Genomic DNA, 27782 nt, shown 5'->3' with positions numbered 1-27782 from the left:
TTTTCCATAGTGGTCTAGCTTTAATTGACTTATCATCTCAACTACTGAAATTATCTCAGATTTGATAGTCTTAGACTACTACTTCTACATGAAGATGCAAGGAGAACTGAATGAGATAAAGAGTTTTCAGGTTTATTTCTACACAACATCACTTATCTATACTTTCTAGTCAAAAAAAATTGATTAAATCAATGATTAAAACAAAAAAAAAGTGAATACGTTAGATAAATAAATAGGTATTTATTGCATCACAGTGTGTATGCTGCATAAATATACACGAAAAGAGGAATAGAATAACCCCCATTGTAAACAAAATTATATCACGTAAAATATTGGTTTTAAAGTGTAGATTTAAAAGAAGAAAAAAAGAAAAAAAAGAAAGAAAGAAAGAGATTAGACAGATGAATCGATTATTTAATAATCAACTCTTCACATCTTTTTATCGTTTCTTTTCTTTTTCTTTGTTACATATAATAGATAGAAACCAACAATTACCATGCATACAAAGATAATTGATTAAGGATCAATGAATGATGATTAAAAAATATACAACACAATATGAAATGTTGAATATAAATGAAATAAGCTCATAATAGAGAAATGAGCTTGTTACTTTTAAAATATGAAACTGAAAAGGATTAATATCCACAGGATAAAGAATGCTGATAGGAGGTTTATACTCCCCTCCCATAATAGATAACAGATGTAAATAGTATCCAAGTAAATAGTTACCATTCTAAATAGTACAATATGTGATCCTTTTAAATAGTAAAAAAAAATTCTTTTTTAAAACAGACCTTTATTCAACAGGATGTTTGTTTGTTTTTTTTTCTACTGTTTTTCTTCACTTGAACAATCCATCTCAACAACAACAACAAAAAAAGGAGAGAAGAAATAAGAAAACAAACAAACAAAACAGAGACAAACAAAAAAAACTTGATCAAATTTGGGTTTTTTTTCTTTTGTTTTTTTTACTGTCACATTATCAATTCACAATTATGCATCAGAATATGACAAAATAAAAATTAAAAAAATTTTTTCTTCTTTTTCAGAAAAAAAAGAAAACAAGCAAAATTATTTACAAAAAGTTACCAAGGAAACTGGTTTTTTCTAATATAAAATGAAAGAAAAAAAATTTAGAAGATAATAAAATGTAAAAATCAAGTACAAGGGTACATGTAATACAAATTATTGATCTGGATGTTCATCATTGGTTTTGAAATGAGTAAAACACACACACACACACGCAGAGAGAGAGAGAGAAACGCACAGACGCGTGCGCATTGATGACTATTTGTTATTCTTTATGGTTTCCTCATTCAATGATGTAATACAGATAAATATCTATGATGATTAATGATTATATATTATGAAAGAAATTAAAAAGAACTTTGATTAGTTCCATCATCATTTGACATTGATGGTAATACAGAAGAAAGATAATGTCCAATATTAATTGGATCTTCAAATTGATTTGAATCAACAATTCCACCTGTTTGTCGAATATCTATTACTGTACTTTGACGTTGAACATTACCTGATGGACATGCACCAGCTGCTGTTACAACAAATCTATGCTTTAAAAGATTTTCTAAAGAAGGTCGATCACTAGCTGGACGTCGAAGACATGAATCAACTAAATCGATAAAATCATCAGAGAAGCAAAATTTTGGTAAACAAGGTGGTGGCTGATCTACAATATAGGATAAAAGTTCAAATATTGCCATTGGACCGGAACTTGGACTGTTGACAGCTATAGTTGAAAAAAATAAAACAAAATGATTAAGACGCTAGACATACACACCGATATATCATTATTAGTGAAGGTTTAAATTATTCCATTATTGAAATTCAAGAATGCAGTTCAATTGGCTTGTATCTGCCTAATGTTAAAGCGACAAGCATTGGGTTCAAATCCCAACGCGGTAAACATCAACAGTGAGGTCTAGCTACATCCAGCTGATGAGTTTCAAATAGGACGAAACCGGAGTTATACCTATAAATATTGCTGACTTCGTTGTCCACTTTTAGACAGTTTTTGAGAACGAGGGAGTGTTGTATAACTGTTTCACCGTAGTATGAGACTCCTCATGAATGTGGATGTACTAAGCTCATCAGAGATTGATTCAAGTATTCAACAATTTTCGAATTCAATCGAAACGCGATATTAACCTATTATCATCCAATGACATCAGTGATATATCGCTTCTTCATCACGTAGTCAAAATCCACCAGTTTCAATACCTTTCATTTGATCATCAAAAATAGATAAACTAATTTGTAACAAAACAGGTTATCTCTATAGATTTTTCCATATCCATAGCTCATTTGACTTTGGCTTAAATTTTGAGTGACATGAAAACTCACTGTTAATTTGTCAATTAACTTATTACACGAAGCTAATTTATTTAATGTCGTCAGAATAAAATGAAAACATCTAAGAAAGTGAACTATAAATCACGAGCGAAATTCAATCAGTGTTATTTAGTTGCTGATTTTACTAACACTTCTATTAATGTTAAAAGTTTGGCATGTATGTTTATGAATCGGTTGCATAGTATAACCCTGGTAATCTACCAACATCGGTTTTGCCAACCTCTTGGAACTATTAACTCTCTCTCTCTCTCTCTCTCTCTCTCCTTTCAAAAAGGTATAACCCATGAGTTAATACATGTATACGATAAATAAGTTATGCTATAATTGTCAGTCCCAGGTAACCTAAGAGTTGATACAAATATACATTGACTGAAGTTGCTACATGAAATCGGTACAATGAGATGAAATTATCAATATGAATACCGATTTAGTAGTAGCACTAGTCTTTAAAAAAAAACAATAGGGTACAAGGAATATTATTCGAAAAGAAATGGTGAATTCACAAAATAACAAGTTTCAAGTACTTTCGAAACTTTCGATCTAGGGACACATAAAGAGTAAGCAAATTTAGACTATGATGACTGTTTCTCAGCTATGTTACTCAAATTTCGAATAAATTGAGCATTGGGTTGATTGTTATAAATAAAAATAATATATTTAATTTAATTTGGTTATTTATTCTCTGAAGAAGTGACTTACACTAAGCCACGAAACGTCAGAAAAATCCAATTTTCTACTCATTGGGATATTACAAATATATTATTTTTATTTATATGCTACTCAAAGTTACAATAATCACGCGGACCCAAACCAGGTAGTCTGCACCTATCTACATCGTTCAGTTCGATTGTCAATAACTTCGGGAATTGATGCTACTCTTTAATTTGACCGTCCGTAGCTTTCCTCCAATATACTGCTACGTCAGACAGTATTTCACGTTGAGGTAGGTGGATGAGTATATGTTGATATTGATTAACATCACTGATTGACTATACACCTTTGCTAAGCACTCTAAGCTTAACCTTAACACTATTCGAGTGGTCGCTCCATGATAACGCAACAATGCATCGAAGACGTTTATCATCTAAAAGCTTCTAATCTAATAAAGTATGTTTCACACCCATAGAGTAATACAGAGCAGACTACTGAGAGGTATACTCGCCGCATAGCTTGCAGATTAAAAACTCGCCAACGCTATAAGCAACGTAAGTTGGCGAAATCCACGGGAAGTATTTAAATCCATGTTGAAATTTTGTCAGGGACCAAATCATCAGAGTTAAAGTGGCCTATTTATATCACGAACCAATCTAAATCAGACAACTATCAAAATCCAGGGATTACTAAGCAACCATCTCGACCTGGTGGGCGACTCCTCAGAAGGGCGCATCCAAGAACCCACTCTTGAAGCTAAGAATATTTTAGAACGAAGTCGTCGCTAATGGTGTCCAAATATGTAAGATGTGGGGAAAGCACTCACTGAAGACAGTGGAAGATGGCTGTACAACATCGCGAACTAATCGAAGCTAAAATTACACACTATTGGATGCCAGCTCAGTGGTGCAGAGATTAAGCGATCATGGATGAAACTGAATGTCCTGGGCTCGATTCCCGCTCGTGTGGTTGTGGATGAGCACTGTTGAGAGGTCTCGCATTCGGACGGGACAGTTGTCTAGTGCTTTAAGGTGTTCAGTGGGTGTTTAATTTGGATTGGTTCATGATCTCAATAAAATTCAACAATCTAAACAACATCGATGAGTGAACTGGCTAATGTATTCAACTGTTTCACTCGCTACCAATAGTTTAAGCATAATGCAGGTTCCTTTCAGTATTCAAATTACTGATCAAAGTTGAATTTATAAATCTGTGCTTGAGAAATTGAGTTACAGCCTATACATTGCTACATTGGTCTAACAAAATAATTTCAAAATAAATAAGTAATTTCTTACCAGGAAGTGGCTTCCCTTCTTTAGCTGCTTCTAAATGTTGTTCCAAGTTTACATCTCGATGTGAACTGAAAGCACTTAAATAAACGTTTTCATCTTCAATCGCTGGAATCGGGTATCGACCAGTTGCCAGTTCAACTAATGACAAACCCAAACTCCATACATCACTTAATGTATTGTATTGTTCACCTGTTAAACGTTCCGGTGCCATGTAACTTCTTGTGCCAACAAATGAATTAGCCAAAGAATCGATCAGTTGACCACTTACACCGAAATCGCATAATTTCACATCACCTGTACGATTTACAAGGATGTTGGATGGTTTGACGTCTCTGAAAAAGTCGTCAGCAAATTAACGTGGTACGAAAATGACTCAATTCGATTTTAAACTACTTGACAAAATTATTAAGTAGTAAAACGAGTCATTATTAGAATAAAAATGGACGGTGGAAGAAGTTAGGCAATGAATTTCAACTACACTGAATATGTAAATATGAGAAATGAAGTTTAGAAGTGATAATCAAACGAAATTGGAGTGTGAAATGTTAGGAAGTAAATATCTAGGGGAAAATATAGGATAAATGAAACTGCTCGACTGTGACAGAATTCGAGCCATGTTACACAATGTAGCCAATCATGGATTCTAGCAATCGTGTGGTTCGTTATCAGGATGTCTAGATTTCCTAACGTAGCCGTTTCCTCAAATAAATCATCTATGCGATCAAGCAGTGAACGTCGTGGTTGGTTGTGGTCAAATACAGTTTTTTTGGAAACATTTCCTTTAATGCAAAGAAATATCAACAGTTAGTTGTTAATTAATTGTTCATTGTTTTTTGATAGCACCATTTCTGAAATAGATCAACAATTTGACACCAGTGCTTTGGCATTCCGGGATCAATTATCGTATAGATGAACGAAATGCGATTACTGTAACACAAACTTGAAAAGTTTTGCATGGAATTCGAGTGCCAAGGAAGTCACTTTTGGTTAGCGGACCTAATGTTGCATGATGAAGAGGGTAACTTTATACTCACAAGAAACCAACAAAGGCATTGGTTGATCCAGACAGGAGGGTGGTAGGGATGAAAGTCAGAAGCCGTTAGACTGTGTAACAACTCATTTGTCAAATCGACTAGCCCTGAAAAGCGATGACGATCAGAAATCAAACCGATATCCGGCTTTTGATCCGATACTGTATAATATCAAGCTGAAGTTGAACTAGGCATAGAGTAACAAAAACAAGTAGGATATTCACTTTTGATAGCAGGGGATTTCAAACACAAGCCATATAGATACACCTTAGCATTGACAGCAAATACTGAAGGAATAATGCTTCACTATAGAAATAACAAAATCTTTTGATTTACTACTAACAAAAATGTACAAAACTGTATCGTAGAATGGAATTAATCTACAGAGAGCACGGTTTCTTCCACGTTATCATTATCGAATATTTACTAATTGGAAAAGGGATTTCATTAATCGATAGTTTCAGTCTAGATACTTGAATCCCTTTATTAAAACTACTTCTTTTTCTTAAAAAAAATCAAGTCAAATATTCCAGTTCACTTCCTCTCTCGCTATCTAAATGAACAGTGTTGTTTTCTTTTAACTAGAGCTGAAAAACTGTCATATTTATAGATGCTTATTTCTAGAAAGAAATCTTCAATTTAAGGAAAAAAACAATGAAAGGATGAAGTTATTGCCCGAAAATGCCCTGGTACGGACGAGGGTGGGGAGAGTCAGCTCTCCGTCTCGAAATACTCTCACATGGCCACTTGCACACAATCACTACCACGGGAGTTCTAATCACTACCACCTTGTGGCGGAGGTGTCGTTTACGAAATTGAGAGGACGAAAAACGAAAGTTCAGCACTTTAACTGGGTTGGTGAACACGGAGAGTTCACCTAGGGGAGTTGGAAGATCCTGATTCGAAATTAATGCTCCACATGAGCTACAGGATCCTGAAGGAACCAATTGTTGGTCATCCGCTACAATGGGACTGCATCTTCTAATGTTGCTCCACCGCCCTATGGATCAGACCTTTATTTCGAAGGTTCCGGGTGTGGCCTCCTAAGAAAACTACCTGCTTCGATCTGGGTACCCAGGCAGTATCACAGCCCACACACAAATCAAGTGACTTTTGTGGTGCATATGTATTCGGTGCCCCTTTCTATCAATATTTATGTGTTCAAATAAATAAACTGAAGAGGTAATCAAAACATGATCAATATAAAAAAGGAACAACAAAATATTTAGTAGCACAGTATTATAATAAATGATTATGCTTGTTTTGTTTTATTGAACAATGTTTTTAAACTTTAAAAAAATTTTGTGTTTTTCAATGTTTTGTTTATTAATGTAAACTATTTCCAAAAAGGAAACTCTATACTCAAATGAAATGAAACAGGGAACTACTACTACTACTACTACCACTACTACTACTACTACTACTACTACTACTACTACTACTACTACTACTACTACTACTACTACTACTACTACTACTACTACTACTACTACTAAGCAACCACACAAGAACATAATAACAAGAATATTTTGTTACATGTTAACTTGTAGATTAGAAGCACTTTGTTAGTGATTTCATTAATAGTATTTCCATTAAGATTGGTAACGACAACAACTCAAAATGTGTGTGTATGTGTAATAGAATAGAGGCTTCAGCAGTACATTTCTAAATTCCACTTATTTTAAGCTTCTAGTGGACCTATTAAGTAATGTGATATATTTTATTGTTGTTTAATTAATACTACTAAGTAAATATAGCAAATTGATTGATGAAGTAGTAAATATTCATCAATTGAAGTGGTTCCTGTGTTACGTATGCCTCACCACCGCCTACTTCGCTTGGGATATTGCCTGGATGTAGGAATAGGCAGCAAGAAAGCTAGAGGCGGTCAAACCCAGATATGAGATCAGTCCATTAAGTTACTGACAACTAGACTGAGCCACGTTAATAGATGGTTTGAATTATTTTTTTTCTGTTTAGCGTTTTTTATCGAGTTAGGATAGGAAACACACTGAGGAAAGCACCGAATCTCGTCACAAGACAAGCCCTCACATGGAATCCTCAAGGCCAAAGGAGAAGAGGAAGATCAAAGAACACATTACGCCGAGAAATGGAGATAGACATGAGAACAATGAACAACAATCGGATAGAACTAGAAAGGAACACCCAAAACAGAGTGGATAGGAGAATGCTGGTCGGCGGCCTATGCTCCATTGGGAGTAACAGGCGTAAGTAAAAAGTAAGTAAATGTTAATACATGTGGACTCCTTGGTTCTCGTAACCAACGGTTAGAGACTCTATATGAAATAGCTCAAAATCGTTTGCAATAGCGCAAGTGTGTTTCCCCTTTGTTTTCCTTCTGAATCTGAATCCTGAAATCTTCTTGCACTTCTTCGTTTTTAAGTGCCTAAATTCTTCTAATACTATTAATAGTATTAATGATATTGGTACTGCTCATACTTTTCCGTGATTTGTCTTGAAACAGTTTTATCGCTTTGTGCTATTGTGGCATGGTAACTTGAATCGATGCACATGTGTTAAGTTGTACGCTGCGTATGACTGATTGACTGACCGAATTATGGCTAATTAATTAAATACTGTTTGCTCTATTTTCTGGCACTGATTGCACGATTGTATAGGAAGTGTTATTTGACATTTGGGGTGCATTGAGGTCTGGTAATCTATGTATATAGAGAGCTAATGAGCGTTTGAGTTACATGCTAGGTAATTGAAATATAGAGTTCTCTACCGGGGTCAGGGCCGAGGCATAGAGAAAGGTGTGGATACGGGTGGACCAATAGAAGAGAAGCTCAAAGATAACTGTGTCTATCAGAACGTATCACTGTTTAAGGATATGGACGAAATAACAGAAGTGAGGTAGCAAAAATTATGATCGGGAATCTGGATTGGTGAATTTATCTAACGATATTGATTAAGGTCAGAGACACAATAAAAGGAGTAAATTGTCATTAGGCAACAGAATAGAATGCATAGGTAGAATGGCGGATGAATACTGTCAAGCAACTAACACAGTGGGAGTAATGTTCAGTTATATAGACAGGTGGTCATATTCCAACTTAATCGATATGGTGATCAAAACGGTTGAGGAAAATACTCATAAGTGAGGTACGGATGGGTGACTAATTAATGACATGACGGTGGTTTATGAAAGTTGTATAGGACTGACAGCTATCGGTTCATCATAACTTCCTTGGTTGAAGGATCCTAGAGGAGGTGTAACTCAACGAGTTGAGATGTTATTATACATGACTTGAAACAGAAACCAATGGCAATTCTACCATAGTTTTCTTTTACATTTTTCATAAAAGTGAGAGAAACTCCCTTAAGTGAAAAAAATTCTTGATAAGTGTATTGTTTTAAAACTGAATTGTCATTCCTACTAATAATCTATTTTCATTTACTCATTTCTATCCATTTATTGATTTAATTATAATTTCTTGCCTTCCTTTGTCTCTTCTTAATCGCCAAACCAATCTTTATTATTTTATATCCCAATGGATATACATTCCCTATACTTAAAAATTTGAAGAACCCTTCGACAGTAAAGGAACTTAATGGGTTTCCGCATCTTTACAATCTCATTATCTTATATGCGTTGCGTAAATTGATTTTGGTGTCTGTTGGGGTGCTCCAGAAAACTCGCAAAAGACAAGAAAGGCTCAGGAAGCATTAAGAAGCATTTTATCCAATCAGCGTTCAGTTGAAGTTTAGCCAGAAACATCTAGAAAGTGAAAAGTCACATGTAGAGTTTCCGATTGGATGATTACCATACTGCTACTATGTTTAGTAGCATCCCAGAATTTTCGAGAAACCCAAGGACATCTGAAATACTATAAAAACCCTATATTTTCTGTACCAAAACGAACTTTCGGAGTAAAGTAATTCTCGCATATTTTGCGCCTTTTCTCATGTGTTAAGGTCGATGCATAGTTCTAGCTTGGGGATTACGAGAATAGCTTAGGAATTAAATATAGTGTTCAATTAGCAAGATTTATCAGTGTCAATTTATACTAATACATACGTGATTTAAATAAATAAATAGATTGACACAAACCAATTAACACTAAGAATTAGACAAAAACAATATTGGCTAGTACACAGTAAATCAATCAGTATAGATGATTGCATGATTTTTGTTCCAAGATTAAGTAGTAGAAGTGAGAAATCTCGTTGATTTTTCCTTGACTAAACCACAAATGTGATTGGTTCTCTTGGAGTTAGTCTCTGTAAACTAATGACTTTTTCATGATTAACGATAGCCCATCAAACCCTTGTATCTTAACCTCCCACTTATTCTGTGATAACGGTCACATGAATGAATTCGGTCAATCAGCGATCAACATAGAATCTGGTACAAATTTACATCAGTTCAAGTTAACACATCAAATCAGCAAAGTGAAATGAAACCAACAGGATTAGTACTGAAATAGTAGAAATGGTAATAGTAACATGATAGTATGAAAGGCATAATTTCAGTTGGATAGAATTACAGAATAGAAAAGTGCGATGTAGCACTAAAAATCTAAATGTATAAGGATATAAATAATCAACCGTTTATCTACCTCACAAGTACGAATGATTTTGATTCATATCACCCAACATCTGTAACTTGTAAGCAATTATCATACCAGTTCTTTATAATTCCATCTTAATGGAGGTATTAACTCCGCCTGGAGTCCGTTTGAGGCTACTGTCGATCCAAAGCCCAGATAAAGGAGGAGGGTTGGGCATGAGGATTGTCGACCCCATCCTGTAGAAAACTAACTCGTTAAAAAAAACGCTAACCAGGAAAAATAATTCAAACCATTTAAAGTCTGCCCTGGGAGTTAAAAGGACTTCATTTAGAAGAGGAGTTATGATACCTTACGATGAAAGCCGAGTTCATTCGGAATTCACGAGGCCGATGACCATTCTAACAACCAGAGCAACAATTTTTATAGGTACATGGAACGTCCGGACAATGTGGGAGATCGGGAAGACCAGTAATGGAGATATTAACAGAGGAAGAAAATAGACCAGAACATAATAAAGTTGTTTTAATTGTATACATATCAATCGGTCAGTCGAAACCAACATAGAATTTGGCACATATATGCATTGGTTCAAATCGCCATACAATACATTAGCAAAGATAGATACAATTATTAAGAGTAGTAGAGTTACTAACAGTATCATTGGTAATGGAAAAGATCACACTTAAACAAGATGGATCAAGTGTAATAACATTCAGCTAACCAAAATGAAGTAGGTGATAGCTATTCAGGATTGGCAGTTAATAGTCGAGATCGCTACAATTGATTAACTATAAAATCATTATTTCATCAACTACAATGAATAAGGATAACAAAAAAGGACATTATGCAAATCACAATTCGTTACAACTAAGGTGTTATGTATTGAATATGATAGTGGACAAAACATTCTATATGTAAAATGACTTTTTACTTTTGACGAAAAAGATGGATTGTCAGAACTATGTGATATATTAGCGGAATACATTACGAACAATCTGATCACACATATACTTGTTAAGAACATTTATATATATATAAAGAGATAAATGGTCAACTAGACTGGAAATAGGGTAAGAAGAGACAAGGATACAGATTCATGCAATCGGCTTTAAGTTATACTTATTATGTGAGAGCTAGTGGTAACACCCAGTTGTCGAAACAGAAATTGGTGGAAACTGATGAAAACTTTATTAGTGTCACATCTGACTGACTACATTTAAAACTACAACTTCTTATTCGGACTATTAGTTAGCTACTTTTAGTCTTAACGTCCTCCAATTGACCCGTCAAATATGATGGAATCTGAAGGAACAAATGTTTGAGCTAACATAGCTCTATTGGATCATCAGGATATGCAACACCGACCACTATATCAAAGTAACAGTTATAGAAATCAGGTGATTATAACCATTGATTGGAGAAGAAATAATCATATTAAGGGCTATCTAAGCAAAACATTGTCATGTTTTAAGAGGAGAGGAACATTCATTGTTGTTTGTTCTGATGAAGTTGTCTAGCATAATAATCTTGAAATGTTATTTAGTACAAATGGTTTTGTATGGTTGGAAATGGATATGTTTTTAACTTCATCTCAAAACGTACACGATGCTGATCGTATAAATGAATGTAGATTAACAAGTAAAAAATAAGATATGCCCAACACTTACATCGATACGCGTACAAAATCATTAACTCATAGATTGCTTAAGAAAACGCAAAAACTTCGAATATAATGATGCTAGAAAAATTTCTAGGAGCGTGGTATTTAAATCAACCTGAGATCAATAAATAAACCAACGTATACTGAATCTATCAACCCAAGCACAAAAAATCAATCGGTCAAATAACCAGAGGTCAACTAAACAAAACAATCGACGAGTGTACGAACTAGCCTTATGAAGAAAACAAGTGACAAACAAGGTCATAAGATTCGATCAGTTTGACATATATGTAGAAAAATTTCAAAAGGTATGGTTCTATTTGAATTAGGCACTAATGATATTGTTTGTAATGATAATGAGAACTTCGCAGTTAGACAGTTCACCTTAGAGAATATAGTATCAATAAATGGAACTACTTGAGCCAAAAATCTTCTTTATCATGATACTGACATATTTATAGCCTCTTTCAGAGGACTTGCAACAAACACTGCCTTAAATTAGCTTACATACTTTCTCCTGAAAGTATAGAAAATGTGAAAACGAATTTTTGGCTCTTGAAACTAACCACAAGCTAACGATGGTCTAGTCAGAAGTAACAGAAAACTGACCAAAATACAAATGAATAAATAAGATTTAGCTTCAGAAGAAGCAAAAAGTATATAAAGTTTAGTTTCCAGCTTCAAAGTGATGAATTAATAGTAACTCAAGAACACTTTTTAATCAATGAGCCACAGTGTCGAATCCCAAGTCGCCTTCGTCACTTTTAATAACAAGGTATAATCACTACTACATATTACACTCAAAATTAAAAAAAATTAAGGAAAGATAACAACAACAAGATGTTACTTACCTGTGTATAATATGTAATACTTCGCGTAAATAAACTAGACCACGTATTACAGAATATAATATTTTAGCAACAATTGGTTCAGGTAAACGACCAGCATGTAATAGAACAATGTCTAAACTTCCACCATCCATATATTCCATACATAAACTAATATCACCATCAGCAAAAAATGCACCATAATAACCAACAATGTAAGGTGAATTACAATCATGTAATACCTGAAAATAAATAATCAATGGAAAAGAAAATACATGAACATAAAAAGGTGAGGTGAATCAATAGCTCTATGGCAATATCTCAAATAGTGAAGCTAGAAGTAATATAGGTTCAAATCATCAAGATTGTAGGTAAGTGGCATATAGTACTATTTCACATCTACACGATCTATATTAACTTAAGTATGGTCTATACATGTGTGTATACTTGAACATGTGTTTGTATACTTACTTATTTGCATCTCTTTCATGTTTAGAAAAACTGAGTTACTTATTTCTACCACTCCATGCATGTTGTTATTAACGGGATGCGCCGACAGAACATATACAAAGTAAATAGAATATACATTTCATTAACATAAATATAATTCCATCATTATGGAGTCAGACATAGTGTACTAAAGGTATACTCTGTTGGCAAGTACCCTATTAGCATCATGAAACCTAAGTCAAACAAGATATCCTAGAAGCAACCTCTAACCATTTTAAAAACCGAATTACTGTATAAATATTTATCTAATTCTTCATTGTAAGACCACTACTGATAGGATTAGTAGGAAAAAGAACTTTAAATTTGTTTATGTCTAACCTCAAGTGTTCGGTAACTAAAACAAAGATTAGTATAAAGTGGAAATTATGAGATATTGTATACCATAGGAGTTGTACAATCCATTTATTTAGTAGTTAGACAATACACAAAAAAACGAACATATTGTGCTATTCGAATTATCACACTTAGTGAGGGATTATTTACACAGTCTTGACAGACATTATATTTGTGAAAAGGGTGACAGTGTTAGTAATCAGAAGGGGGAACTAAATTAAATAAAGTAGAGTTCCAGTCTGTGACGTACTACTGACTGAATGCTATCAACTTCAACTAAACTACAATATGGAAATGAAAACAAATAAACATTTCATCTAAACACAAAGAAACGATAATTAGGAGAAAAAGAGTCAGTCAGCTACAACGTAGGACTAGGCATATATATGCATCGGTCCAAGTCGCCACACCTCATTAGCACAACAACATGAACATCATATTCATAGAAGCAGTTACTTCATTGGTAGTGATATATAAAAGAAAGATAGTGTATAAGGATATAATAAAGGAAGAAAGAATTAGTTCGTAGAAAGAAAGATATGAAGCAATTTTAATATCATAGTTTAAGCGAAGACAAAGAGTTTATACACCTACACTGCTGTGATCGATTCTGAACCATGTCACCAAGAGTCTCCAATCATTGATTACGATAGTCACGTGGACTCCAACCAAGTAGTCTGCATCTCCCAACATGGCTCAGACTAGAAGTTAGGGACTTCAAGCACTGATGCCACGTTTTGGTTTGGCCACCCCTAACATTCTTACAACCATCCCCAACACCAGTTAGCATTGCGCGTCGTGGTAATCGGTGTTCAGGCATACGTAACACGTGGCCCAACCATCTCAATCGATGAAGATTTACAACCTCATCAACTGATTTACCATCATTCCCTAATACAATGCGCCTAACCTCACTATTACTTACCCGGTGGTCCCATTAGATGCGAGCAATATTTCTAAGACATCTGTGATCAAATATTAGTAACTTATGAGTATCTCCTACGCTTAATAGCCACGTTTCGCACCCGTAAAGTAAAACAGAACGAACTACCGCATAGTATACTCGTCCTTTTATTGATAAACGGATATCTCGCCTTCGCCATAGGTGACGTAAGTTGGCAAAATCTAAACGAGCTTTTCGAATCCGTGCTGAGATTTCGCCAGACACTAACCCATTAGGGCTGATCAGACTTCCAAGATAAGTGAAGTTGTCGAACGCGTCGACAACTTCATTCCCTATCCTTAGTTCAGGTGTTGAAGCAGACCAGTCTTGAAGCAACAACTTGCATTTGGAGGGGAAGAAACTCATTTCAAACATCCTGACATTGTTGCTCATTGCTACCAAAAGAGTCTACATTTTATCAGCATCTTCACCAAACAGGACTATGTTATTTGTGTATTTTAAGTCGATAAGTGAACCTTCCTGGTAGTAGATCAATTCTTGAATATTCAGATGACAAAAAAGGTTATTTCTAGTCATAAGTCTATAATGAAATTGAATAGAGAATAAAAAATATAAAATTCATTCATATTATTATTAGTTAATACAATAACTTACTTGTAATTCACGTATAATTTGTGTTTTAACAATTGGTTTAATTTCTAAATGAATATTTTTCTTAGCCATAATCAAACCAGTTGTTGTATGACGTACACGACTAACTACACCACCATTACCTTTACCTAATTCATTTAATTTTTCAAAATCTTCCGGATGTAATTCACCAATTTTTTGTTTATCTGCTACAAATGCACTTAATCGACGTCGTTGATTATCATCTAAATCTTGTATTGCTAATTGTTTTAAACTAATTATAAAAAGAAATGAAAAGAAATTGAAGTTGAAAGTTAGTACTTATTTTGAATGAAGTTTAAAAGTTTAGCTATACATTGAATTATCGTCTCTGTGCCCGAACACTTGATGCCGAACCTCTGCATTACTAACATGGTGTTGCCACTGGATGTCAGCAATCCTTCGAAGACAACGATGAACGAACACAGAGTCGTCTAACGTACTCAACTCGGAGAGGCCAGGTTTCACAAGCATAGAGCAAAACTGCTCTCACCGACGCGTTGTAGATCCGACCATTTACAGCCAAACTAACATCACGAAGGCGCCAAAGATAGCCCAGATTGGCATAAGCCGCTCTGGCGTTTACTATACGTGCATTGATCTCATCACTCACGCCACCACCAGCACTTATACAGCTACCCAGATACACGAACTTCTCGACTACTTCTATCTGCTCACCATCCAGGGTGAGTACAGGATTAGAATCCTGCCAGTCTTGTAGAAGTACTTTGCACTTCGAAGGTGCAAAGCACATACCGTACCTACGAACATTGATTGCCAACTGATTAAGTGCGGATTGCATGGCTTGGGCATTATCGCACAGTAAGGCAATATCGTCCGCATACTCAAGGTCGAGAAGTCTTTCTCCAGGCAACAGATCCACACCGCCATTACTTACATCCATCAGAGCTGTTTTCAGAATGTTGTCGATGGCAAAGTTGAAGAGGAATGGTGTTTGTATATCGGGCCTTTAAGATGTTGATAAACTTCTCAGGCACACCCTTCTTCAATAGACAATCCCAGAGAACAGTCCTATCCAACGAATCGAAGGCAGCCCTGATGTCAAGAAACACTACGATTTTTGGCCTTTGAAAAGTATGACGGTGTTCTAACATTTGGCGGAGGGTGAAGATATGGTCAATACATCCTCGACCAGAACGAAACCCAGCCTGCTCCTCGCGAGTCAATCTTTCTCGGGTTTTGAACAACCTACGAAGTATGACAGAAGCCAATAGCTTGGACGCAATCGGAAGTAGACTTATCCCCCGATAGTTGTTACAGGAACGACGTGAACCCTTTTTAAAGACAGGGACAAATATCGACTCATTCCATGACGTTGGTACACTCTCTAGTTCCCAGACCTTTGTAAACAACGTTGTCAGTTTCTTAGCAAGAAAGTCACCACCACCTTGAAAAAGAGCCGGAGGTAGGTCATCTGGGCCAGGTGACTTGTAACGCTTCAAGAGTTGGAGTTCCTTGCGGACTTCCGCCTCATTTGGTGGATCAGTCGTCACCGGCCATGGAGGGCAGGACAGCCTGACCGATGTTGCCGGAGCAGCAGGCCAGTTAAACTGCCCTTCGAAAAATTCTGCCCATCGTCTAAGACGTCGATGGATGTTAGTGATTGGCATCCCGTCATGCTCGTAGATTGTTTCACGCACACCAGACTTCTTGCTGCCAGTGGCTCGGATGAGTTGGAAGAGCTTCCGCTAATTACCAGATGCAGCTGCTGCTTCCAGCTCATTAGCACGTTTCGACCACCAGGCTTCTCGGTCCTTACCCAAGCTTTGCCCAATTTCCTTACGTAACATCCTTCGTTTATGGTCAAACTCACGGTCACCCGGAGTAGACCGACGGGCTTCAATGAGTTGTAAGGAACCTGAAGAAACCCAGTGCTTAAAAGCGGGATGTTTCGCAAACCCACAACTGACTGTACCCGCCATTTTCATGGCGTCATGCAATTGCAACCAATGCTCATCTATACTTTTCGGTGGAGTGGTAGCTAGCCTAGAGGCTAGCTCGGTTCGATACTTACTTGCAACAGAAGTTGCAACCAGCTTGCTAACATCAATTCGTTGGTGGCGGTCACTTCGTTGGCCACTGAAAAGTAAGGCAAGATTGGCGCAGACCAAGGCATGGTCAGAGTCCAGATAGGTACTCCAAAAGGAGTGTCAGTCTTGTACACAACCACGCCAGCGGTAGCTGATCGCGATGTGATCAATCTGAGTCCAGGCTTGAGACGCAGACGGAGGACGCCAGGTGACACATGGGTGATGACTGTGCCGAAAGTTAGTGCTAGCCAGAAATAGGTTGTGGTCTGTGCACAGTTGCAGTAGACGGTCCCCGTTATCTGACCTGCGACCAACAAGTCCCCATCGGCCACCTAAACGACTCTCTTCTGTGCCTAGACGCCCGACCTGAGCATTCAAGTCTCCGGCTAGTACTACAATATCTGTAAATCGAAGCGAGAATAGAATTTTTAATAAATATCGTCATTTTCATTTTATTTGTGTGTGAACCGTGATACTGAACGGGTGCCCAAACCGAAGCGGGTGGTTTTCTTAGGGAGCCACACGCCGAGCCTTTGACCTAAAAGTCTGATCCACAAGGCAGTGGGATCCGGTTAAAGCGCCAGACATTCGCTTTTCGTCCTCTCATTTTCGTAGACAACACACCCCCCTCACGAGAAGGTAGTGAGTAGGACGTCCCTGGCAGAGACTGTATACGCGTGGCTGTGTGAGAGCATTTCGAGAGGGAGGGCGGGCCCATCCCACTCTCGGCCATACCAGGGCATTTGGGGGCAGGCTAACAATTGTGGTGGTCCTTGATATTATGGTCAAATTCGACTCGTAGAATAGGAATTCTCTTGTGTTGTCTGTTGAAGAAGGCTGTACATGGGAAGTTTATTAACATTTTGAAGGCCTTACATACAAACACCTCAGGCAGGATGACGACATAAAACCACTTCTCTCTTCATTGTTTCATTCAAGTAGTGGAGTAAGGCAGGGTTGCATAATTTCACCATTCCTCTTCAACTTCGCTATCGATGACGTTCTGGAAACAGCTCTGATCGATGTAGGTAGTGGTGGTAGTGTGGACCTGCTATCCAGAGAAAGGCCTTGTGCACTCGAGGATTATCTTACAGAGAAGAAGGGAAGTCATAGCCTTGTAGTTCATAGAAGACTACGAATAATATCATGTGATAAGACCTATCATAGATTTGCTAGTGCCAGTTACAAACATTCGATCTGCACCAAGCAACGGATCTATTAATTCAGGTGTTTAGATGTGTAATGAATAAACGACTATAAATCCATTTCGATAGAGCTCTTACAACTCATCTAGAAGTACTTGTCTTTCGACGATGCACTGAAAGCTATGTGGTATTATGGTGTATTATTACTAAATAAGTACACAACAGAATACAAAAAGACGTGCAAATAAAACTATTTAACACAAGTATATATACATAGAACCTACACTTCAGCAACATCAACAGGTCCTGTGCTGATCCTATTTGAATAACGATGTTCATTGTTTCGATCGCCTCTCGAGCCAAATAGATTATCGTTTGACGGCGTATGGGTTTTCTTTGGAGACAAACGAAGATCTGTGAGTGGTGGTGGGATTCTACGATGCACAGAATGTGGATGTGAATGATGAGCACTTGGTCGATAGATACTAGTTTGTTGAGATGTTTTCACAGGCTGAGATGAATTCGTTAGATTATTATTATCATCTAATTTATCTGATAATGATGTAGCTTTTGAAGTTCCATTCCTTTGTAATGATTCTTGTAAACTATCTGAAGATTTATTCAACTCGGCATTTGTGACAGGTTCTTCAGATTTTTTATCTGTTGTAGAACAATTATCTGATGATTGGATAGCAGAACTCGGAAGTGTAAGATTCAACCGATTACGTCTACTTCCACTTCCAGATGTTGACATTTAATTGAATCCAAATAGTGTACTGTAAAAGGATGGGGAAAATTTTTAAAAATTCTTGGAATAGGTATCAATTGATAAAATTTAGTTTAAAAATGTCATATAGACGCATGTCGATTCAATTAGTCAAATCATTTGAACAAACAATAGTAACATCGCTTTTCATTGCCTTTTATTAGCATCTACTATATACATTTGCAAACATCAGTAATGAGTTCATAAATGTCCAATGAAATATTGTTGCTTTTGTAAATATTAACCTCTTTAAATTAGTTAAGTAAAATAATTTCTTTATTACTTACATGTCACTATCAAATAATTCTACCAAAACCTTAGATTACCAGTTTTAACTTTTTTTTACTATACTTCTGCTAAAAAATAGATTACTCCACATAAAACGAAAGAATACAAACTTTACACATATATGCATTAGTTTAAATTATTATACTTCATAAGTGTAGACGTAGTAAGATACTGAAACGATTAAAAATATAGAATAACAAATTAATAAAGGAAGAGTTGGCTTTCCCTCTCCAAATGCTCTCGCATCGCCACGTGCATACAACCACTTCCAGAGAAGTCCCACTCAATGACTTCTCGTGACATTACTATTGTTTAAGAAATTGAGAGGACGAAAAGCGAAAGTCCGGCACGTAAACTGGGTTGGTGAACACGGAGATTTCACCTAGGGGAGTTGGAAAACCTTGATTCAAAACCAATGGTGCACATAGGCTACAGGATCCTGAAGGAAAAAATGGCATATGAACCAATCATTGGTCATTGGTTACCATGGGACTGCATCTCCTGATGTTGCTCCACTGCCTTTTGGATCAGACATTTAGGTCGAAGGTTCTGGATGTGGCCCCCTAAGAAAACTACCTGCTTCGGTTTGGGCACCAGGGCAGTAACATAGACCACACACAAATCAAGTGAATTGTGTGGCGCATATGTATTCGGTGCTTCTTCGTGCCAATATTTGTGTTCAAATAAATAAGTAAATAAATAAAAACCATTGCGATGCATTTCTAACAACTAATTACTAACAATAATTGATGCAATTATCCATCAGCAACTGGTTTGTCTTATTTATGTATGTTTAACATCATCACAATTTACTCAAGGAATTCATTAGGTACAATTTTAGCAAAAGCTAAATGAAACCACTGTGTCTGTGTTTTCTATACTTCTTTTCAGAAAAATGAGGCGTCGAACAAGTTTAGTCAGTTTGATTTCTATGGTTGACATTTCTGATGATCACACCTTGGCGAAAACAGTTCAAGCAGTGGTACAATGGATCAATAAGTGTTTGTTCCGAATATTATCAGCAACCTCATCTGGAGTATATTGAATCGGAGGAAGGATATCCTCTCCACTAAAAATCATTATCATGTCTGCGTATCGACTGGAATGCTACCGGAGAGCCCCTCCTGGCCTTTGACCTAGAGTTTTAATCCACAAGATAGCAGAACAATAACAGGAGATTCAAAATGGGTTTGAATACCATGTTTCTTCAGGATCCTGCGGTCTATATGCTTTATTTATTTGAATAAAGGTTTACTAACAATCCTAGCTAAATCCTCCCTATTCATTCACAAATCAAATTTACAGATATCCGTTTTTCGTCCTTTTACCTTTGCAAAAACACCGCCACGTGAATGACATTATCTTTAGTATTGTGACAGGTATAAGGATGGTTTCGACTTCTTGAGTGCCCAAACTGTGGAAGGATACTTTATGAGGTACTTGAAAAGGAGACTATGTGTTGTCTTGACGACCTGAGGGCATAAGTACAATATTCAAAGGATAGCTGCTTAGGGCCGTTTACACGTGACCTACTTTTGAGTTCTTGACGTTAATTCTTAAATTTTAGGGCCTTACTCCGGTGACAGGAGGTGGTGTTCTATTTTTAGAGTCCACCTTTTCTGAGAAAGATGAATCCGTAAGCTGCTGCTTCAAGGCCGAAAAGATCAATTGGTGTTCCAAGATCACACGGTAGGTGAGAGAAACAAAAGTGGTTTGGATCAGGTAATCTACAACTACCAACATGGTTTACACCAACAATCCATGACTTCGTGAGCAAGTGCCGTGTCTTGGTTTGAAAGTTGTCATCTTTCCTCCAACTGAGGTAGTTTCGGTAATGTTGATTAATGTGTATGAATTGTACACCTCTGGAGATCAAGAATGAAGAATATTTAGATATAAAAAGTAAAACTATCGATAATAACAGATTTTTACAGCGTACTTTACTTGGCTATTAGTGAAGAAAGTAAGGTTCTATTTTCCCACTATCATATGACTATGGTGAGCTTACAAATCTTTTCGACTTTATTCTCGTAGTTTTAACTGAAAACGATCAATATCCGTATTTATTAATTCGGGTCGTGACTTGTTAGAAACTATATACTATTTACGTAAAAACATGCTATATGTGACAGATATAAATGTCGCTGCCATAAAATATCTATGCTTTAAAGACAGTTGAGCTTTAAAACCGAGTTTTTTTTCTACTCAGTAATAAGAATACGAAGTTATCAGCATACAATATTTCAACAAGCTTCCAAGTGCTTTTTTATACGTTACAAGTAGACATGCATATATAACATTATAGAACATTCAATTAAATCTTTGTAAAGAATTAAGAATCTACACAACATATTCAAGAATATATCAGCTCTTACAATTTGTTTATCATATAATAGATGTGCTAGGTACACTTATATAGAGCTTTTGCACTTTCACCTGTACCCAAGAATTCTAGTGTATCGGCATCTTGTTTCACCGGAAGATATCCAGAAAAATGTGAATCATCTTGATGGTTGGTATATGATAAGACTTTTTAGTTGTTTCAGTCACTCAAACGCAAAACAGAACCTAGTACATATGTACATCAGTTCAAGTTGGCGTACACCATAGCGAATCCCAGAGCATTAGGGGTAGTAATAATATAAATCGCAATACAATAGCTTAGGGGTTGAAGATAAGATTCACGACCACACAAATTAATGAAACGAAAAACCTTATGAGGGATTTAGAAGCTTAGGATCTAGGGGAAGACAGAGACTGGATGAACCTGCGTCATTGAGAACAATTTTGAGCCATTTCACAGAAAGTCTCTCTTAGTTGTATGCAGGATTTCAAACGTTTATCCACAATCATACTCACAACGATATCAAAAGATTCATTGCCCACCCTACTAACTGTTTTTAGCATTCTCTGGAAGACATTAAAATCTTTCCACAAAAGCACGGGTAAGGATAATAGGAGGCAGTAAAGGATAATAAGTATTACACAAGAATTTACAAAGCGTTAAAGTACAAGCCGAGTAAAGCAAAAAGTAGACACACTCTTCATATGATAAGTTAACTTTTAATTAAAAGAAAACATTTTTTGATATTACCAAAATATAAGAAGACCAAGAGACCAAGAATCAAATCAATGGGAGATAAAATAAAACGGAGAAATTTAATGACAGGCTAAAGGTCAATAATAACCAATCAAGATCGAGGCCTACAGAAAAAGCTGGGAGTCATATTTGGAGAAATTCGAACACTTCACAGGTACTTGAAGTTTGTGCTGATGATGTTGTTCACAAGAACGGTGAAAGTTCCACGACCAAACTATCCAGCTCAAAGATTGCAATAAGGATATAGTACAGGAAGAAAGAATTAGTTAAGAAAGAAAGATATGAAGCGATTTTAATCTCTTAGGTTAAGAAAAGACGGAGAGTGTATACACCGACGCCATTGTGATCGATTCTGAACCATGTCACCAAGAGTCTCCAACCATTGATTACGATAGTCACGCAGACCCCAACCAAGTAGTCTGCATCTACCAACATGGCTCAGACTAGAAGTTAGGGACTTCAAGCACTGATGCCACGTTTTGGTTTGGCCACCCCTAACATTCTTACAACCATCCCCAACACCAGTTAGCATTGCACGTCGTGGTAATCGGTGTTCAGGCATACGTAACACGTGGCCCAACCATCTCAATCGATGAAGATTTACAACCTCATCAACTGATTTACCATCATTCCCTAATACAATGCGCCTAACCTCACTATTACTTACCCGGTGATCCCATTAGATGCGAGCAATATTTCTAAGACATCTGTGATCAAATATTAGTAACTTATGAGTATCTCCTACGCTTAATAGCCACGTTTCGCACCCGTAAAGTAAAACAGAACGAACTACCGCATAGTATACTCGTCCTTTTATTGATAAACGGATATCTCGCCTTCGCCATAGGTGACGTAAGTTGGCAAAAACCAAACGAGCTTTTCGAATCCGTGCTGAGATTTCGTCAGACACTAACCCATTAGGGCTGATCAGACTTCCAAGATAAGTGAAGTTGTCGAACGCGTCGACAACTTCATTCCTTATCCTTAGTTCAGGTGTTGACGCAGACCAGTCCTGAAGCAATAACTTGCATTTAGAGGGAGAGAAGCGCATTCCAAACATTCTGGCATTTTCGCTCAGTGCTACCAAAAGACTCTGCATTCTATCAGCGTCTTCACCAAACAGGACTATGTCATCTGCGTATTCTAAGTCGATAAGTGGACCTCCTGGTAGGAGATCAATACCCGAGAATTCAGTCGACGAGAATGTTATTTCCATCGACAGGTCTATGATGAAGTTAAACAAAAATGAAGAAAGTGGACAGCCTTGACGAACACCACTTGAGGTTGCAAAAGCAGATGACAGTTCACCATAAGCTCTGACTCGATTGGTAGTGTTCGAGTAAAGAGCCTTCACAAGGTTTATGTACTTCTGGGGTACGCCTTTCAATGACAGACGCTGCCACAGAATCTCGCGGTCTACAGAGTCAAATGCTGCTTTCAAGTCAAGAAAGACCACCATTGTCGGACGCCGATAAGTGTGCCTGTGTTCTAGAACCTGAAGAATGGTGAATATGTGGTCGATGCAGCCACGACCAGGTCTCAAAGCCAAGCTGATACTCTCGTGTTTGAAGTTCACGAGTCTTAGTTAGGCGTCTGATAATTATCGAGGCTAGTATTTTAGATATTATATTAGTTAAACTAATCCCTCTATGGGTGTCACAGGGTGATTTTGACCCTCTCTTATATACTGGGACGATGAAAACTCTATATCACATTCTTAACCTTAATCATCAACTGTAAATCATAATTCTAATTCCTCACTGATTTATAACCCCCATTTAGTCCTAGTTATTGGGTGGACGCCCAAGGTCACTCCGGCGTCACTCAGAAGGCGTTAGTAAATTACAGTCTTTTGATTTTCTGGATTATTATATGACCTGGTCCTCGAAATTTAAGTTTTCCTCCTAGTAATATGTTCTTCCTCCTAAATCTTTTTAGTTGTGCGTAAAAGTCGGCGACATCCTGCATAAATGTTACAAAAACAGTTAAAAACATTGTTGGTGTTCTACAGTAAGACATCAGTAAATAAATCCGAGTTTGGTGTCCAAAATATGTTATTTGTATCTTTAGAATATTAAAGATTCCCATTGTGAAAATTAGAACAACACATATAAGCGAACAATTGTTTTCAATTAGATCGTCATCAGGCTTTACTCTAATATACATGAATATTTATACGAAAATTTTTAAACCAATCAAGGCAAAATGAGTCAATAATCACAATGAAATAGAATAAGTCACTACACATAATAGGTAAAAGTACAAGTTGATAGTACGAAAACAGGTGAACAGATAGTGGTAAGAATAATAAACTACAATAACAAAGCTCTTATCAATAGTTAATCGTTGGAAATAGAAGGTCAAATAAACATGGGTAAATAGACTAGGAATAGTAATCACAAAACATTAAAAATCATTACGTAATAAGATGTGTGTAAATAATTAGATAGTGAAGAATACAAAGAGGTGGATAATGACAAACAAATAATGGATGTGGAAATAAGGTTAACAATAACACAGATAGAATAAAATAAATAAATAATGATAATAATAAAATTTAAAATAAAAAATAAAATAAAAATTGTTAGTTAAGTTATAACTGGCCATGGAAGGGATAGGGGAGTCACGTATTTCTTCTGTACACATAGATTGGGGTTATATGTACGAATTCCAATGGCTTCAGCTATATATAGGAGACGGGAACGGACTCCGTCGGGAAATGATGGAGGTATACGATAGATAACTCGAAATGATTTCAATTTATCTACTGCATGACCGCTATCAATAAGATGTGCTAGTATAGAACTGCGAATAGTTTTTCTCTGACCCTTTATGTACCAAGTTGGTAGATGTCCACTCATTCGTTGGTTAAGTTGCCTGGTAGTACGCCCTATATAGCTATCTCCACAGGAGCAGCTGAATTTGTAAATGCACATGGAAGAGGCCAACTCAGGTAACTTATCCTTTGTATCTTTGATAATAGCATTTCAGCTATAAACATCTAACATTCATTCGTCATTCTAGCGTAAATGAGGCAAACATTGACTTTTTATCGAGCAAGAGTATGATTTTTGAAGCAACTGGGATGGATGTAACTCAGTATACTGAAATAAAATCGGTGAGACTATAATTTATGGACGACCTTTGAGAGACGCTAAGTTTGGAAGTGTATATAATCCGTCTAGTACCAACAAAATGTGAGCCATTAACAACAGTAAGCTTTTAAAGTTACGCAGTGAGCAAAAATACAGCTTCAGTTTTTGAACAATGAAGTTGTACAGTAGCTATGTTGATGACAGGTCTGTGTTTGTTATTAAAACCTAAGGGAAACATTTCGTATAGACAACACTGAGATACCGGAAGACTGGATTACATCGAACGTGAAATGACAACTCAGAAAGATTGCGGTAAGAACTTACATTTAGTACAAATCCAATGAAACACTAACCCACAAGCAACCAGTTACACTGAACGACCTTGAGGCGAATGTAGCGCCTAAACGTTCCAAATGGATCTGGATGGATTAGAAGAAGGTTCAAATAATGGGCTTCCATATCTAGTAGCAGTGAATCACCGATACTGACAGGTAGAAATATAGACATATTTAGCGATGAAAGCAAAAAAATGTTGGTAAGTTGTTGCGAGATTTCGTCCTTAGTCCTTAAGTATATGTCAAGTTTTCTCATAAATGACTTCCAGAAAGTCGCTTGAAATAACTCAGCCGGTAGTAACTCTCGACATTCGGATACTCTCGCGGACCTCCGTTCTGCATTGTTCTGTCTTCTATTTCTAGGTATTACTCCCAAGTTTTGCGTTGGAACTGAGCTAACGTATGTATTTAAAGGGATACCCTGAAGTTTTACTGATACTGTGAGTCATTAGGGCATCTCTGAAACGCCTTTACTCTAATAGATAAAGGTTGAATGATTTCAGGCGCTCTCCATAAGGCTTGAATGTGAGTAACCGAACTCATTTCGAGACTCGTGGTTGGATACGTTCCAGTAAACCATATTTCCATACCCTAAATGAGGTTGAGGAAAATTTAAAGGTCATATAGATAGTTCTACCATCGAACTGGCGAAAAATGCTTTTAAAAGTTACCAGTGCAAGGTTCACAAGGAAGGCACTTTTGTCTCAGATAGCCTACGTTTTCAGACCATAGAGTACCAATGTTCCCGGATTTTAATCAACCTGAGATGCCTCAAGCGATGTGTTGCCTGAGTTTTATTCGTACTGCACACCATGTCTCAGATAGAGTACATTACACTTTGAGGTTTTGAAAGAAAGCCTTTTATTATCGGTTCAACTTTTTAGTCGAGTCGGACCATTCTGAATCGCAGGGGTTCCCACTAGGATTTTCTGTAGCCTGAGAAGTGGAAGTTAGGTTCACCCCAATAAGTCGACTATTTTGAGATGGCGGGGATGATTCGTAGCTCAGATGGATGAAGAGATGGGAGACACACTTCACTTCAACCTGCAGTTTGTACAGATGTCTTTCAGAAGGACGATGAAAGCTCGATGACCAAACGATCCATCTCAGAGAGCAAAACTCCATCAAAGTCGGTTATTTAGATACGACTTAAACCAGCCTATAAATGAGAACTTGTTAATTATTGGTGAAACATTTATAAATGATCCTATTAAATGCGTCAGCCTTCTCCTTGTGATCGTCGATGCTTGTCCATCTGTCCACAACATTCAACTGGTTGGTTACATAAGAGTAACCTTGTCCGAAACCGTGCTGTTGGATTGAAGAGAAGTTTATTGACAGTAAGTAATCATGCAGACCATCGCACTTCAGGGACTTCATAACTCTTGAGGTTGTGGAGAGAAGTGCTATTGGTCGGCAGATTGAAGGTTCACTGGATTGACCTCCTTTGAAAATTGGTTCAATGTGCACGAGCTTCCGATTTCTTGAGACTGTGATTAGGCTTAGCGAATACAATATTAAGCGGCTCGGCAAAGATTGAAGCAGTTTCTTACAGTATAGCTGATACTTGGAGTCAGCCATCAGATCTACTTCTGAGAATCCTGTTGAGTTGCAGTTGTAACTCTCGTGAGGAACCACGAGGATCCTGGGTTTCATTCCCGCTCACGGGACTTTGGATACGTACTGCTGAGCAGCCCCATGCTGGGACGAAATGGTCGTTATATCCTTCCCGATTCTCAATGGCGGTTCGATACTGATCAGTTTATTATCTCATTTAAGATACTAATCCGTTTTAAATGGGTTTCTAATAGCATATTACCGTGTAGAAAACACCTTTAAGATGCCACGGGTATTCAGAGTTCGGCAACTCTTTAACCAATAAAACCTTCTACTATGAATTGTACGCACTTAGTGAAATTGAAATTCAGAAGCGAGGAGTTCCGAAGATATATATGATAGGCTAGTAATAAAAATTGAATCGACTGATCTAGACTGGCTAGCGATTGCAGGAGATGTTGAGCATGACCATCCCATTCGTGATCTGGTGCGGATGCATGACTGAGCGCCTTCAGTTAGGCAAATTCAATAAAACTAATGCGGTCAGCATCCAATGTCGAAGACATACAGAGCTATTTATTTAGGGTATTTATTTACCGCTACAATCTTTTGGGATAACAAATTATTATGTTTTGAATTATTTGAATTATAGCACGA

At 36.9% G+C, this 27782-nt stretch overlaps 1 protein-coding gene across 1 annotated transcript; it reads right to left on the bottom strand.

Annotated features, from left to right (window-relative positions):
* Window positions 1–190: 190 nt before the first annotated feature.
* MAP2K1_2 (Dual specificity mitogen-activated protein kinase kinase 1) lies at window positions 191–25636 on the bottom strand. Its single transcript, XM_051212601.1, has 6 exons — window positions 25558–25636; window positions 18269–18760; window positions 14774–15023; window positions 12397–12614; window positions 4323–4651; window positions 191–1753 (listed from the first exon to the last, which is right to left on the bottom strand). The coding sequence occupies exons 2-6, from the start codon at window positions 18736–18738 to the stop codon at window positions 1380–1382; spliced, it is 1641 nt and encodes a 546-aa protein (XP_051072793.1). The 5' UTR covers window positions 18739–18760; window positions 25558–25636; the 3' UTR covers window positions 191–1379.
* Window positions 25637–27782: the final 2146 nt, after the last annotated feature.

The sequence above is a fragment of the Schistosoma haematobium genome, chromosome ZW, assembly GCF_000699445.3.
Source record: "Schistosoma haematobium chromosome ZW, whole genome shotgun sequence".
In the NCBI taxonomy this organism is placed as follows: domain Eukaryota; kingdom Metazoa; phylum Platyhelminthes; class Trematoda; order Strigeidida; family Schistosomatidae; genus Schistosoma; species Schistosoma haematobium.
The sequence above is the reverse complement of the archived record's forward strand: the minus strand, read 5'-3'. Positions and strand labels throughout refer to the sequence as shown.

Excerpts from the sequence above, each read along its gene's own strand:
- MAP2K1_2 (XM_051212601.1), bottom strand. The coding sequence starts at position 18,738 with ATGTCAACATCTGGAAGTGGAAGTAGACGTAATCGGTTGAATCTTACA. Across the intron at positions 12,615-14,773 it reads AAATTATACGTGAATTACAA|GTATTACATGATTGTAATTC; the intron begins GTAAGTTATTGT and ends ATTTATTTTCAG. Across the intron at positions 4,652-12,396 it reads GTATTACATATTATACACAG|AGACGTCAAACCATCCAACA; the intron begins GTAAGTAACATC and ends CGACTTTTTCAG.